This window comes from Anomaloglossus baeobatrachus, chromosome 11 (genome assembly GCF_048569485.1).
Source record: "Anomaloglossus baeobatrachus isolate aAnoBae1 chromosome 11, aAnoBae1.hap1, whole genome shotgun sequence".
In the NCBI taxonomy this organism is placed as follows: Eukaryota; Metazoa; Chordata; class Amphibia; order Anura; family Aromobatidae; genus Anomaloglossus; species Anomaloglossus baeobatrachus.
Window position 1 is genome coordinate 2951931 of NC_134363.1, and position 16234 is coordinate 2968164.

General features: G+C 50.2%; 1 protein-coding gene across 2 annotated transcripts; it reads right to left on the reverse strand.

The window, feature by feature from the left end:
• Positions 1-847: 847 nt before the first annotated feature.
• CDA (cytidine deaminase) lies at positions 848-9511 on the reverse strand. 2 transcript variants are annotated; one of them, XM_075327592.1, is made up of 5 exons: positions 9324-9511; positions 5685-6232; positions 4998-5109; positions 3884-3929; positions 848-1308 (listed from the first exon to the last, which is right to left on the reverse strand). In XM_075327592.1, exons 2-5 carry the CDS (start codon positions 6193-6195, stop codon positions 1195-1197), a joined length of 783 nt encoding a protein of 260 aa, XP_075183707.1. In that variant the 5' UTR covers positions 6196-6232; positions 9324-9511; the 3' UTR covers positions 848-1194. The 2 variants fall into 2 exon arrangements, with proteins under 2 accessions (XP_075183707.1, XP_075183704.1); XM_075327589.1 differs by having other exon boundaries at positions 3872-3929.
• Between the last annotated feature and the right edge of the window lie 6723 nt (positions 9512-16234).

Genomic DNA, 16234 nt, shown 5'->3' on the forward strand with positions numbered 1-16234 from the left:
TCTGGACCGGGGCCGTACAGAGGTCATTGCACAGCTCTTGCCAATATTGGGGTCCAGACCGGGGGGTGCAGAGGTCATTGCACAGCTCCTGCCAATATTGGGGTCTGGACTGGGGGTTGTGGAGGTCATTGCACAGCTCCTGCCAATATTGGGGTCCGGAATGGGGGGTGCATATATCATTGCACAGCTCCTGCCAATATTGGGGTCCGGACTGGGGGGGTGCAGAGGTCATTGCACAGCTCCTGCCAACATTGGGGTCCGGACTGGGGGATGCAGAGGTCATTGCACAGCTCCTGCCAATATTGGGGTCCGGAATGGGGGGTGCATATATCATTGCACAGCTCCTGCCAACATTGGGGTCCGGACTGGGGGGTGTAGAGGTCATTGCACAGCTCCTGCTTAATTCACACAATTTGGAGACACCCTGGTCATTATGAGACTTTGGGTCGTCATCTTGAAGACATTTCACTCCATTGGTTATCAACATCCCAAAATAATAACATGACCTCCCTTAAAGAATTCAGACTGTAGGTCAGTGGTCCCCACATTGCGCCCCCGGCCCCCGCATCTGCTGCAAAACCACAGCTCCCAGCATATCCCGATGGGGCCCTTGGTCTCTGGCGACACCTGCTGGTCGCTGCTGGGATTGCACCCTGAATACTGGAACGCTGCAGAGTGACCTTTGCCCAGCGAGGCTGGAGGTTTGTTACTGACCCGTTACTTACACAGACATGGCAGCTCTGCAGCCAATCACAAGGCGACATGTGAGGGCGGAGGACGATCGCGGTCAGATTCGGTGGTGAGCGGAGTAATCTGCACACAGTTATAATGAACGGATTTATTGATACATTGTTATTGTAGAATAATAAATCATCAGCACGATCGCTCCTCAATGTCGTCCATCCTCTGTTCCCCGGTTTCCCAGTATTCTCTGGTACCTCTCCCTCTGGGGCGGTCACCCAGCTTTTCCAGATCCTGAATGGTAAGTTGTCTAGTTACACAGCAGCAGGGGAGACGGGTGCTGCTGTGCGCGGGACAGGCGGCCATTCTCGACACCTCAGCCCCGGGGTGGATTTGGGGAGGGTGCAGCCCCTGTGACACCCCCCGAGGCCGCGATCCGGTCTCCACGCCGGGTCCCTCTTCATCCGATATACCATGTAATAAATAAGCGTTTACATCTGGGGACGTCCATCCTCATTTCATGGTCAAGTTCTCGGGTCCAAAGGACATGGGCAGCAGCTGCTGGAGGGAGGCGATGATGAAGGAGCCGCTGGGTTTGGTGAGGATGATCTGCCACTCCGATCCGAACTGCAAAAAGAAGCCGGGAGATCAGATCCGTCTACACCAGGGGGCGGCGGAGAGGTCACAACACACGGCCGAATATCACAGAGCGGGAAAAGTCACCGGGGCCACAATGTGATCCTGAGGGTACTGCGACCGCGACAACAAAGTCACAAAAGTCACCGCGTAGCCCTAACATAAGGAGCTTTCCCGCACCCAGACCTCCAACCCGCACCCAGACCTCCAACCCGCACCCAGACCTCCAACCCGCACCCAGACCTCCAACCCGCACCCAGACCTCCATCCCGCACCCAGACCTCCATCCCGCACCCAGACCTCCATCCCGCACCCAGACCTCCATCCCGCACCCAGACCTCCATCCCGCACCCAGACCTCCATCCCGCACCCAGACGCCCATCCTGCACTGAATACAGTCAGTTAAGCGAAGCTCAATGTAATTGTGCCGGGACATGTGGCTGCGAGAGGAGGGTGAGCAGCTCTGTGCAGGGCGGACACAGACGACCCCGTGCAACATCAGAAAATGGGATACCTTTACAGTGCCTTCAAAAGTATTCAGCCCCCTTGAATTTTTCACCCTTTTCCCACATTTCAGGCTTCAAACAAAGATAAAATGTGAATGTTCTGGTGAAGAATCAACAACAAGTGACACAATTGTGAAGTTGAACGATATTTATTGCTTATTTTAAACTTTTGTAACAAATAAATAACTGAAAATTGTGGCGAGCAATATTATTCATCCCCTTTACTTTCAGTGCAGAAACTCACTCCAGAAGGTGATTGAGGATCTGTGAATGATCAATGTTGTCCTAAATGACTGATGATGATAAATATAAGCCCCTGTGTGTAACAAGTCTCCGTATAATGCCCCTGCTCTGTGATAGTCTCATGTTCTGTGTAAAGTGCAGAGACCATCATGAAGACCAAGGAACACAACAGGCAGGTCCAGGATACTGTTGTGGAGAAGTTTAAAGCCGGATTTAGTTACAATAAGATTTCCACAACTTTAAACATCCCAAGAAGCCCTGTGCAAGCGATCATATTGAAATGGAAGGAGCATCGTACACTGCAAATCTACCAAGACCCGGCCTCCATCCAAACTGTCATCTCACACAAGGAGAAGACTGATCAGAGACGCAGCCAAGAGGCCCATGATCCCTCTGGATGATCTGCAGAGATCTACAGCTGAGGGGGGAGAGTCTGTCCATAGGACAACAATCAGTCTACACTGCACAAATCTGCCCTTTATGGAAGAGTGGCAAGAAGAAGCCATTTCTCACAGATATCCATAAAAAGTGTTGTATAAAGTTTACCACAAGCCACCTGGAGACACCAAACATGTGGAAGAAGGGGCTCTGCTCAGAGGAAACCAAAATCAAACTATTTGGGCACAATGCCAAACAACAAAAGCAACACAGCTCATCACCCTGAACACACCATCCCCACTGTCAAACATGGTGGTGGCAGCATTATGGTTCGGGCCTGCTTTTCTTCAGCAGGGACAGGGAAGATGGTTAAAATTGATGGGAAGATGGATGGAGCCAAATACAGGACCATTCTTGAAAAACCTGTTGGGGTCTGCAAAAGACCTGAGACTGGGACGGAGATTTGTCTTCCAACAAGACAATGATCCCAAACATAAAGCAAAATCTACAATGGAATGGTTCACAAATAACCGTATCCAGGTGTTAGAATGGCCAAGTCACAGTCCAGACCTGAACCCAATCGAGAACCTGTGGAAAGAGCTGAAAACTGCTGTTCACAAACGCCTCGATCCAAATTCACTCAGCTCCAGCTGTTTACAAAGGAAGAACGGGCGAGAATTTCACGTCTCCATGTGCAAAACTGATACACATACCCCAAGAGACTGCAGCTGTAATCGCAGCAAAAGGGGGCGCTACAAAGTATTCACTTACAGGGGGTGAATAATATTGCACGCCCCAATTTACAGTTATTTTTTTTATAAAAGTTTAAAGTAAGCAATACATTTCCTTGTTGATTCTTCACCAGAACATTAACATTTTATCTTTATGTTTGAGCCTGAAATGTGGGAAAAGGTTGAAAAATTCAAGGGGGCTGAATACTTTCGCAAGGCACTGAATATGAGGCTGATAGCCACCTAAACACTCCCCGAGGGTGAAAGTGCTCTGCTCTCTGGGCTCCTGCATGCATGGGCCTCACGAAAAATCTCTCCGGTAACCCCCGCTGCCTGTCCCCGGTCCCCCTGCCGCCTCGCTGCCTGTCCCTGGTCTCCGGTCACCCCGCCGCCTGTCCCCGGTCTCCGGTAACCCCCGCCGCCTGTCCCCGGTCTCCGGTAACCCCCGCCGCCTGTCCCCGGTCCCCCCGCCGCCTCGCTGCCTGTCCCTGGTCTCCGGTCACCCCGCCGCCTGTCCCCGGTCACCCTGCCGCCTGTCCCCGGTCACCCCGCCGCCTGTCCCCGGTCTCCGGTCACCCCGCTCCCTGTCCCCGGTCTCCGGTCACCCCGCCGCCTGTCCCCGGTCTCCGGTAACCTCCGCTTCCTGTCCCCGGTAACCCCGCTGCCCCGGACCTGCACAGTAATGCGTCCTCCTACCTCCCTCATCACCTGTCTGCAGGCTCCGCACGGAGTGATAAATTCGTCTTCCACGTCACTGCAAGAAAAGAAGCAGAAGAAATCGATCAGTGGCCACAATCTATAAAGAAAGTGCACCTGTGGCATTATTCACAGCGGCCACAAGAGGGCAGTAGAGTAGAGGTGCTGCGGGGACCGGACAGGCAGGAGGGTCGCACTCGGGGGAGGGGGGGTCGTGTCCCCGGTTCAGTTATTTCCCTTTATATTGGGTCGGTTGATTATTTTCATGTTATTATATAAATCGCACAATCCGACTCCTCGTGTTAATCAGTAACGAGCGTCAGAAGCGCTGCTATCAATCATTAATCCGAGGGGTCAGCTCTGAGGCTACGCGAGTCCCTGGTACATCATTAACCAGGCTATAAATGTTCCGTCTATTGTTCTGTGTTATCTGCCATTTTTAGGCTTAGCAATATACAATCTATTGTTCTCTGTTATCAGCCATCCCCTGCGCCTCGGATACGCTGAGCCGCTGAGGATTGTGTTATTGTGGCACAGCGGTAGGAGCGGTGTACACAGTGTCCGCCCCCCGGGGGCCGCGGAGGAGTCTCGTGCGAGGGCTTCTGAGAAAATATCAGTAAAAGGTTTTATGAATCTTTTCCGATTTTATCTCGTACGCGGAAGCTTTGCAGGAATTTACGACACGTCGCGTGAAGTTTATGGAGACCTTGAGCTGGATCTGCAGGGGACGCCCTGGCCGCCATTTATGGGGGTCACCATTGTGCTGACATTGGGAACATTGCGCACCCCCCCACCCGTGTGATCTCACGTAACGTGGCAGATCGAGTGCTCATCCTGAGCCTCCTGGTTCACGATGGACACATAACGTTGGAACCGTTATGGGCCTGGATGACGGCCCCTCCTGGGGCAGCGTAAGGGGGTACCCCCCCCATCCAAAGCTCTTGGATTAAAAAAAAAAAATGTCTGCTTCTTTGTAGAAACAGTGCCCCCCACGATTGTGGCTGCGTCCGGTACTTCAGCTCCATTGATGTGAATCTGACCCGCCTGCAATACCAGACACGACCTGTGGACAGGGGTGGCGCTGTTTTTTTGGGGAGTGTCCCCAGAGGCCATACTTCTTACAGACCTGGCTATGGCAATGGCGGTGAACTTCTTGCACCCCTGGGACACGGCGGTCTGGATGGCGGTGCGCTCGGCGCAGATCCCCAGCGTGTAACAGGCGTTCTCTATATTGCAACCTGCAAACAGATAAATCGGAGCAATCAGCGGTAGTAAGTAAGTACACACGGCTCACGGGGCATAAACAGGAAGTGTCGCGGCTGTGGACGTGTCTGCGCGGAGGTGCCAGGCTCCGGGATACGTTATACACATTACTCAATGGCCGAGGGGGACGATTCTCGGATGTGACACTCTCGAGACATTTCCCCTCCCCCGTCACAAAAAACGCCTCCTGTAATAAATGAGGCACAAAAATTGGGAAATTTTCGCGGAATAATTAATCATTGATGTAAATCTCACCGGACGATGAATCTGCGGCCACGTATCACTGTGTAATGTGTGTGTGCAGGTGGGGTGTGATGTAGTGTAACTCTGCGCATGCCTCATCGCTGTATGTCCCTGCGCAGGAAAGTACGCAGCAATTCTGCGCAGCAATGTACAAGCCTGACTGTGAAAAGGGCCCGACCCCATATGTCAGGGTTCACCACCGAGGACTGAGGGGTATTGGGTAACACCCGTACAGCAGCTTTATGGGTGGGACGCGAGTCCATGGATCGCTCGGTGGTTACTGCTCTGCTTGTGATTCCATATTTACCCAGGAAGATCCTGCCGTCCGGACTGAGGAGCGCGGCCCCGACCCGGAAGCGGCTGTAGGGGCAGTGGGCGAAGGCTTTGGCTTCGTGGCTCTTCTGTATCAGCTTTCGGATCAGTTCAGGCTCCAGGCCGCAGCCTCCATCACCGCAGTGGCCATCGCCGCAGCCTCCATCACCGCAGTGGCCATCGCCGCAGCCTCCATCACCGCAGTGGCCATCGCCGCAGCCTCCATCACCGCAGTGGCCATCACCGCAGTGGCCATCGCCGCAGCCTCCATCACCGCAGTGGCCATCGCCGCAGCCTCCATCACCGCAGTGGCCATCGCCGCAGCCTCCATCACCGCAGTGGCCATCGCCGCAGCCTCCATCACCGCAGTGGCCATCGCCGCAACCTCCATCACCGCAGTGGCCATCGCCGCAGCCTCCATCACCGCAGTGGCCATCGCCGCAGTGGCTATCGCTGCGGTGTGAGTGACCGTTGTGTACGCCATCTTCCTGGAAGTCCACATTCATCTTCGTAGTGATGGGAGATCCTTCTATCCGGGATTTTCTGGTAGAAACGAGAAAAGATAGAGATTTACCAAACACAATGGTGGTCACGCATCTCCACACTCCTCCCCATGTGCACAGGCAACATGTGTGTGTGTAATATATATATATATGTACATACATATACACACACGCACCTGTCACTGGCCACAGGCACGCTGATGCATTCATTTACTGATGGTTACTGGGGTGATGTATTCATATGCTGATGGTTACAGGGGTGATGTATTCATGTATTGATGGTTACAGGGGTGATGTATTCATGTATTGATGGTTACAGGGGTGATTCATTCATGTACTGATGGTTACAGGGGTGATTCATTCATGTACTGATGGTTACAGGGGTGATGCATTCATGTACTGATGGTTACAGGGGTGAGGCAGTCATGTACTGATGCTTACAGGGGTGATGCAGTCATGTACTGATGCTTACAGGGGTGATGCAGTCATGTACTGATGGTTACAGGGGTGAGGCAGTCATGTACTGATGGTTACAGGGGTGATGCAGTCATGTACTGATGGTTACAGGGGTGATGCAGTCATGTACTGATGGTTACAGGGGTGATGCAGTCATGTACTGATGGTTACAGGGGTGATGCAGTCATGTACTGATGGTTACAGGGGTGATGCAGTCATGTACTGATGGTTACAGGGGTGATGCAGTCATGTACTGATGGTTACAGGGGTGATGCAGTCATGTACTGATGGTTACAGGGGTGATGAAGTCATGTAATGATGGTTAGGAGCGCAGGATGGTTTGTAGCGCAGCGTAACTGCATGCGTCCTGCGTCCCCTGCACAGTCTATGGAGATTGTGCAGGGGCCGTGCGCACGTGGCATTTTAGAGCGCAGCGCTTCGGCTCCTGCTCTGTCTATGGGAGAAGCTGCAGTCAGAGCGCATGGAATCGGCTTCACTACGGACATTTCTGCAGCGATTTAAAGCGCACATGTGCTCTTCAGATCGCTGCAGAAATTTCTGCAGTGAACTATACGCAACGTGCGCACATAGCCTTATAGGGGTGATGCATTCATGTACTGATGGTTATAGGGGTGATGCATTCATGTACTGATGGTTATAGGGGTGATGTATTCATGTACTGATGGTTACAGGGGTGATGTATTCATGTACTGATGGTTATAGGGTGATGCATTCATGTACTGATGGTTACAGGGGTGATGCATTCATGTACTGATGGTTACAGGGGTGATGCATTCATGTACTGATGGTTACAGGGGTGATGAATTCATGTACTGATGGTTACAGGGGTGATTTATTCATGTATTGATGGTTAATGGGATGGTGTATTGATTTACTGATTGTTACAGGGGTGATGTATTCATGTACTGATTGTTACTGAGGTGATGTGTTGATGCATTGATGGTTACAGGGGTGATGTATTCATGTACTGATGGTTATAGGGGTGATGTATTCATGATCTGATGGTAACAGGGGTACATTACACGACAATTTTTTCCTTTGTCCGACGGTCCATGAGAAAAAAAATTGCCCTGTGCATGATTTTCTGCACAAGTCTCGGATGAGACTCGCACATTCAATTGTGTGAGTGCGAGAAAAAAATCTGACTCCACCCACATGGAATATCCAAGTAGCGTCCAATCTGTATAGGTTTCGATTAAACCTAGTGAAGTGTTTGTAATCATTTACATGTGTTAATGTACGGTAGTTGTATGAAAACGGACGTCACACGGATGTAAGAAATGGACACGTGGATGAAATGAGAAAAAAAAAGTATTTTTCTGGAATAAACAGGCGATTTCTCATATATTTGCTTGCAGACTGTTGGAGTCTGCAAAAGACCTGAGACTGGGACGGAGATTTGTCTCCCAACAAGACAATGATCCCAAACATAAAGCAAAATCTACAGTGGAATGGTTCACAAGTAACCGTATCCAGGTGTTAGAATGGCCAAGTCACAGTCCAGACCTGAACCCAATCGAGAATCTGTGGAAAGAGCTGAAAACTGCTGTTCACAAACGCCTCCATCCAACCTCACTCAGCTCCAGCTGTTTACAAAGGAAGAATGGGCGAGAATTTCACCTCTCCATGTGCAAAACTGATAGACACATCCCCCAAGAGACTGCAGCTGTAATCGCAGCAAAAGGGGGCGCTACAAAGTATTACCTTACAGGGGATGAATAATATTGCACGCCCTAATTTTCAGTTGTTTTTTTTTTTCTTTACAAAATTTAAAATAAGCAATAAATATATCGCTCCTCTTCACAATTGTGTCACTTGTTGATTCTTCACCAGAACATTCACATTTTATCTTTATGTTTTTATATTTGTATATACATATATATATATATATATATATATATATATATATATATACACACACACACACATAGTGCCTTGCAAAACTAGTCGGCCCCTTGAATTTTTCACCCTTTTCCCACATTTCAGGCTCAAACTTAAAGATAAAATGTTAATGTTCTGGTGAAGAATCAACAACAAGTGACACAATTGTAAAGTTGAGCAATATTTTTTGCTTATTTTAAACTTTTATAAAAAATAAATAACAGAAATTGTGGCGTGCAATATTATTCATCCCCTGTAAGAGAATCCTTTGTAGCGCCCCCTTTTGCTGCGATTACAGCACAGTCTCTTGGGGGATGTGTCTATCAGTTTTGCACATGGAGAGGTGAAATTCTCGCCCATTCTTCCTCTGTAAACAGCTGGAGCTGAGTGTGTGTGTGTGTGAGATATATATATATATATGTGTATGTATGTATGTATGTATGTATGTATGTATGTATATACATACATGCATACACACAGATTATATGTGTGTGTGTGTGTGTATATTATATATATACACACACACACATACACACACACACTTGTGTGTATACATTAAATATATATGGCATATACAGTTACAGATATATCTGTATATGGCAGATTTATATATAAATAATGTATACACACACAAGTGTGTATATGTATATATACACACACACACTTGTGTGTATAACTTTTTATATATATATAAAATCACACACACACACATATATATACACATTTGTGTGTATACAGTTTTTCTATATGTATATCTGTGTATATTTCCATACCTGTGGGCTCCGGGCTCGGTGCTGCAGTGAGTCGTCCCGGGGCGGTCGGTCGGCAGATATCAGCAGGTCGCGGCGTCCGCCCGTCCGCCGATCTTGGATGTGATTGGATGAGGAGTGACACAGCTGAGCCGGCCCCGGAGCTGACCATGGTGTGGCTGCCAGTGACAGCTTTGTGCAGCCTCCGGTCACAGCTGATGGGAGAGGAAACAATGGGGGTTGTAGTCGGATATTTACCTCCCCAATAACCCGGACCTGCACCCGCCAGTATGGAAACTTCTCGCAATTCCTCGCACTCTTCCAGACCGCTGCTTGCAGTCAGTATCGGGGCATTGCTGTGTGCACCAGTCACACTTCTCACAGCTGAGATTCGTCACAGTTGCATCCATTCTTGCAATCCTCTGTGAGCTCAGACAATCCTGGTACATTGTAACAAACACTCTCCACCGGAGCGTTACCATTCACTGACAGCAAACAGGGCTGGCATATAAGCCGATGTATGTGCCGGCATGCTGGGAGCTGCAGTGTCCGGCAGCTGGAGAGATGACGATGATCTGGGGGATCGGTCGGGGTCGGCCATACATTTTGGGGTCACAGGTGTGGGGTCGTTGGCACAGATCATGTAAACACTGAAAGTGCAAACGGAGGTTACTCAGCGCTAAATGTGAGCGATACCGGGGTCACCGACATCACGGGCAGAGCCAGCACCGCGACCCCTCCCCCACACACGTGACATGCAGGACCCCGGGAAAGCTGGGTCACTCCCCTCCTTGTATTCAGTCATCATCTTCCCCAGGAGCAAAGGCACAAAGAAAGGAAGCAACAAAGTAACAGAAAGACGCACTTAAAGGGACAGAGAAATAAACCGGCCATTAGATGGCAGCAGCTCCAGCAATAGACACTACTGCTCCCAGCATGCCCGGACCACGATCTACGATGCTGGAGGATGGGCGTCTATACGGAAGCTGGAATCCACTCTGCTGGGCCTTGTAGTCCTCCTCCCTGGCTGTGCACGATATGGCGTTGCCTGATGATAGTAATGAAGGAAATCAAGCAGGAAGCGGCAGAGCGAGAAGCTGCCAGGAGGGGGCGCCACATCCAGCACCCACCGGAGAGCGCCCCCAAGAGGCTGCGGACGGGAGGAGCGAGTGTGAACAGGAGTGATGGTGAGGAGACCAAAGCACCTCCGAGTGTGAGCTGGAAACCATGCGGAGTGCAGGAGGCGCTGCTGAGGACACTGCCAGCAGAAAAGACGCACATCAGTCAGCACTGAGCATTGTCTGTCCTGTAGAAACCATCAACTTCCTTGCATCATGTGACCGTCAGATAAGGTCATTGCCTCATATAAGACCATGCACCATCCAACTCAATCCTTCAAGGAAAACCACGCAACCATCAAGCTCATTGCCTCATATAAGGTCAAGTCACTGTCAAGCCATTGCCTCATGTTAAACAGTGCAATCATCAAATCATCGAAACATGTAAAACCAGGCAACCATCAAGCTCATTGCCTCATATGAGACCATGCAACCATCAAGCTCATTGCCTTGTGTAAGACCATGCAGCTATGAAGCTTCTTGCATTGTATAAGACCATGCAACCATCAATGCCTCACGTACAATCATGTAGCCATCAAGCTCATTGCCTTGTATAAGACCATGCAACCACAAAGTTATTTGCTTCATGTAAGACCATGAAAATATCAAGCTTGTTGCCTTGTGTAAGAAAATACAAACATCACATTCATTGCCTTGTATAAAACCATGCAACCATCAAGCGAATTGCCTCATGTAACAGTCAAGCTCACTATCTCACGTAAAACAATGCAACCATCAAGCTCATTACCTTATGTAAGATCATACCATCAACCTCACTGTCTCATGTACAACCATCAAGTTTATTGCCTCAAGGAAAACCATGCAACTATCAAGCCCATTGTCTAATGTAAAACCATGCAACTATCAAGCCCATTGTCTAATGTAAAACCATGCAACTATCAAGCTCATTGCCTCATGTAAAACCATGCAACCATCAAGCGAATTGCCTCACGTAACATCATGCAACAGTCAAGCTCACTGTCTCACGTAAAACTATGCAACCATCAAGTTCATTGCCTCATGTAAAACCATAAAATCATCAAGCTCATTGACTTGTGTAAGATCATGCAACCATCAAGGTCATTGTCTCATGTAAAACCATTCAACTATAAAGCTCATTGCCTCATGCAACCATCAAGCTCAATGCCTCTCAGATGATGCTGATCTCTGTAACCATGTGCAGACAGAACTATATGAAATTCAGCAGGACAACCCGCTATTTACAGTGGTTACATAGACTCTACACCAGGAGCTATGTGCAGACAGAAGTATGTGAAATTCAACAGGACAGCCCGCTATTTACAGGGGTTTCATAGACTCTACACCAGGAGCTGTGTGCAGACAGAAGTATGTGAAATTCAACAGGACAGCCCGCTATTTACAGGGGTTTCATAGACTCTACACCAGGAGCTGTGTGCAGACAGAACTATGTGACATTCAGCAGGAGAAGCCGCTATTTACAGGGGTTACACAGACTCTACACCAGGAGCTGTGTGCAGACAGAACTGTGACATTCAGCAGGACAACCTGCTATTTACAGGGGTTACATAGACTCTACACCAGGAGCTGTGTGCAGACAGAACTATGTGACATTCAGCAGGACAACCTGCTATTTACAGTGGTTACATAGACTCTACACCAGGAGCTATGTGCAGACAGAAGTATGTGAAATTCAACAGGACAGCCCGCTATTTACAGGGGTTTCATAGACTCTACACCAGGAGCTGTGTGCAGACAGAAGTATGTGAAATTCAACAGGACAGCCCGCTATTTACAGGGGTTTCATAGACTCTACACCAGGAGCTGTGTGCAGACAGAACTATGTGACATTCAGCAGGAGAAGCCGCTATTTACAGGGGTTACACAGACTCTACACCAGGAGCTGTGTGCAGACAGAACTGTGACATTCAGCAGGACAACCTGCTATTTACAGGGGTTACATAGACTCTACACCAGGAGCTGTGTGCAGACAGAACTATGTGACATTCAGCAGGACAACCTGCTATTTACAGGGGTTACACAGACTCTACACCACAAAAACGGTAGGAAAGGATTTCCAGGAGACTGGGCCATACTGGCCACCCAGCTGTCCCAGTAACAGCTGAATAGGATGAGATAGGGGCTAGTAATTAAGTGCATAGATTTTTTTTTATTTTGGGGGGAGATGATCCTTAACATTACTTGCACCCCTTCTGGTGCCTCACTTTTTTCAAGCTGTTGCCTGGCTTTTTCAGGGTTAACAGAGATTTATCTGAAGCGAGCTGTCAGGATTCAGTTCTCGGGGTGACGACCTGGATGCAGATGACATTGTGAGGAAGCGTCTCATGTTATCCCGGCAGGTGGCGGCGAAACCAGAGATGCCCTGATGCCACCTATGGCCGTGGCATGAGATGCCGGGGGTAAGATGAGCCGCCGCTTCTGTCCTCAGATACCTCAGGGGACATAATAGCCCTTTCTATCCGGTGGTAGCGTTGCCATGGTGACCGGGGACGGAAGCGGGTACCGGTGGTGAAGTTTTGTGGGTCACTCAGCTGAGTTCTCCTTGTGCCCGCCGACATTGTAGGATGGATGGTCACAAGCTGCGGCTCCTGCTCATCCTGCAGATTTCTACACTGATTGGTGAGTTCCCAGCACTGAATTTTGGGAATTGCTATGTGAGTAATGTCCTGAACATTATGGGATGGAGGGAATTGTCATTTATGGGGTATTGTTATCTGATCTGCTTGTATAGGGAGCGATGGCTGTGCACGCCTGGGCTGGGACAGTGCAGACGTTATTGGGGGCTTCGCTCATGGGCGCCCTCATTTCTGATTCTATCATAGGAAGATCTCCAGGATTTGGGGGTCCGTCCTGTTAGTGTGGTATGGAGGGGCCCCCCATGCTCTGGACCCCTCTGTGACCCAGAGCAGACTCAGCTATCGTATTACATGGTCATTCACGAGGACGGCCGCCATAGTGGACGACATATCCAACCGCAGGGCAACAGCGTGATGGTGTCTTCCCCGGACACATCAGCTGTATACCGGGGTGCAGGGAGAGCGCCGTATACCCGGGTGCAGGGAGACCGACGTATACCGGGGTGCAGGGACAGCGATGTATCCCGGGGTGCAGGGAGAGCGCCGTATACCCGGGTGCAGGGAGACCGACGAATACCGGGGTGCAGAGAGACCGATGTATACCGGGGTGCAGGAAGAGTGCCATATACCGGGGTGCCTGGAGAGTGTCATATACCGGGGTGCAGGGAGAGTGCCAGATACCGGGGTGAAGGGAGACCGACGTATACCGGGGTGCAGGGAGAGCGTCACATACTGGGGTGCAGGGACAGCGATGTATCCCGGGGTGCAGGGACAGCGATATATCCCGGGGTGCACGGAGAGCGCCGAATACCGGGTGCAGGGAGACCGACGTATACCGGGGTGCAGGGAGACTGACGTATACCGGGGTGCAGGGAGACCGACATATACCGGGGTGCAGGGAGACCGACGTATACCTGGGTGCAGGGAGACCGACGTATACCGGGGTGCAGGGAGACCGACGTATACCGGGGTGCAGGGAGACCAACGTATACCGGGGTGCAGGGACAGCGCCGCATACCGGGGTGCAGGGACAGCGATGTATCCCGGGGTGCAGTGAGAGTGCCATATACCCGGGTGCAGGGAGACCGACGTATACCGGGGTGCAGGGAGACCGACGTATACCGGGGTGCAGGGAGACCGACGTATACCGGGGTGCCTGGAGAGTGTCATATACCGGGGTGCAGGGAGAGTGCCAGATACCGGGGTGAAGGGAGACTGACGTATGCCTGGGTGCAGGGAGAGCGTCACATACTGGGGTGCAGGGAGAGCGCCACATACTGGGGTGCAGAGAGAGCGCCACATACTGGTGTGCAGGGAGAGTGCCGTATACTGGGGTGGAGGGAGAGCGCTGTATACTGGGGTACAGGGAGAGTGCAGTATACTGGGGTATAGGGAGAGTGCAGTATACCCCGGTATACCGGGGTGCAGGGAGAGCGCAGTATACCGGGGTGCAAGGAGAGCGTAGTATATCGGGGTGCAGGGAGAGCGCCGTATATCGGGGTGCAGGGAAAGCGCAGTATACTGGGGTGCAGGGAGAGCGCCGTATATCGGGGCGCAGGGAAAGCACCGCATGCTGGTCATGGGGCTAGCGCCATATGCTGGGGTGCAAGGAGAGCCCCTTTTTTTAGTGACTTAATAAAAACATTGTAACACTCAAAACACTTGAGTGAACAGTGATAATTCATTAACCCCTCACTTACCTGTAATACAGTCCATCATTAACCCGTTCCTTACCCGCACTATAGTCCATCATTAACCCTTTCCTGGCCAGTGCTGTCCTGGGAGAGATCAGGTCATTTCTATGCAATGAGCGACTAATCATCTTAATGAAGATTTCCAGGAACACGAGGCCGGAATCGGCTCAAGGCTCGGTTCGGCGCCTGCACTTCCAAGAATCCTGAGCTGCACAGAATTGAGAAGGAAGAAATGCCACAAGAAGCGTCCGAAGTGTCTACAATAAACGCATGGGAAGAAAATCGCTTAAAGGGGCTTTTCCAGGACCCCCATAGAGACCAGCAACAGGACAATCAATGAGAGTTTCCTCTAAATCCCAGATCTTCATTCATTTTCTCTGTGCTTCTGCATACACTGACTAATAGAGGATTACTCATCCTGAGCTCTCTGGTGCATGAATGTAATGCTAGCACTGCACTGACATTGAACATAGGAAAAGTTCATCCAGTTCTCCTTTTACTCAGCAGTTTAGATCCAAGAAACTACCTTTAAGGCTATGTTCACATCTTGCATTTTTTGCTATGGTTTTTATTTTTGCAGCTTTTGCTTTGCCATGCTTTGTGTTATCCAGGGTGGTCGGGGACGACCATGCTTAAAGAGGGGAGGGAAGGAATGTAAGGGGGTGGTGGAATTTCTGCCCCTGAGGACACCAGAATAACTGTACACAATTTGTTTATCTATATATTGCATAGAGGGTAAGGCATGTGGTGTAATGTGATGGTGTAGTGCACAATGTAGCAGAGTTGGAATGTGAATAGTAGGACGCTGTAAGGTAGGCTCTGTGCTGGGTGACTGCAGGGCATGGAGGTAAAGATGTGGGATTAAGGTGTGGTCCTAGGAGAACAGGACCGACTCCATCTTAGATCTGGAGATAGGGTTGACTGTAGTGTATTTCGGATGTGCAGGTGGAGTTACACCTGAGGCTGCAGTTAGTGGGTGACCTCAAAGTGGCAGAACGACAGTGGGGTAGTGAGATGTCCTCCTAACCATCCAAACTTCAGATAACAGAAGAGCTGGAAGCAGATGAACGGCCCCGATACGGGAGACTGAGCCAGTGGTCGTACTTCAGGCTGGACCCCGACCCCTCCTGGCAGGGGTAAGCACCAACTCCGGTGCCGCAGGGATCCACCTTTCTGTACGGAACCTTCGGAGGTGACTGCGGGTGGAGAGCTCCTCGCTGGGACTATGGTGACCCCCTTATCCAAAGAGGATAGGGCTTCCAGAGGAAGAATCTGGGCCTTGGTCTGTCCGAGGGTCCGGGTGTCCATTCTTGCCATAGTAAGTGTGCGTCTTGGAGATCCTCCGGAGAAAAAGTGAAGAGAAGGTGGAGTGTAGGAAGGGAACGGAGCTTAAAAGATTAAATTATGGTGTGTCTGAAGATGCACGAAGAAGAAAGTTAAGACGCCGCTGCCTCACCTGTAAAGTCAGAAGTTGTGAACTAGAAGAAACGTTGGTTAGGAAAGGTTTACCGCGTTGTCGAGATATTGGTGATATTCAGCCGCCCCAG

What these genes read in the sequence shown, in the direction of transcription:
- CDA (XM_075327589.1), bottom strand. Translation starts at nt 6,195, where the DNA reads ATGAATGTGGACTTCCAGGAAGATGGCGTACACAACGGTCACTCACAC. An exon ending in GGACGGCAGGATCTTCCTGG is followed by an intron (nt 5,110 to 5,684) that starts GTAAATATGGAA and finishes ATCTGTTTGCAG; the next exon opens with GTTGCAATATAGAGAACGCC. An exon ending in GCAGACAGGTGATGAGGGAG is followed by an intron (nt 1,309 to 3,871) that starts GTAGGAGGACGC and finishes TTCTTTTTGCAG; the next exon opens with TTCGGATCGGAGTGGCAGAT.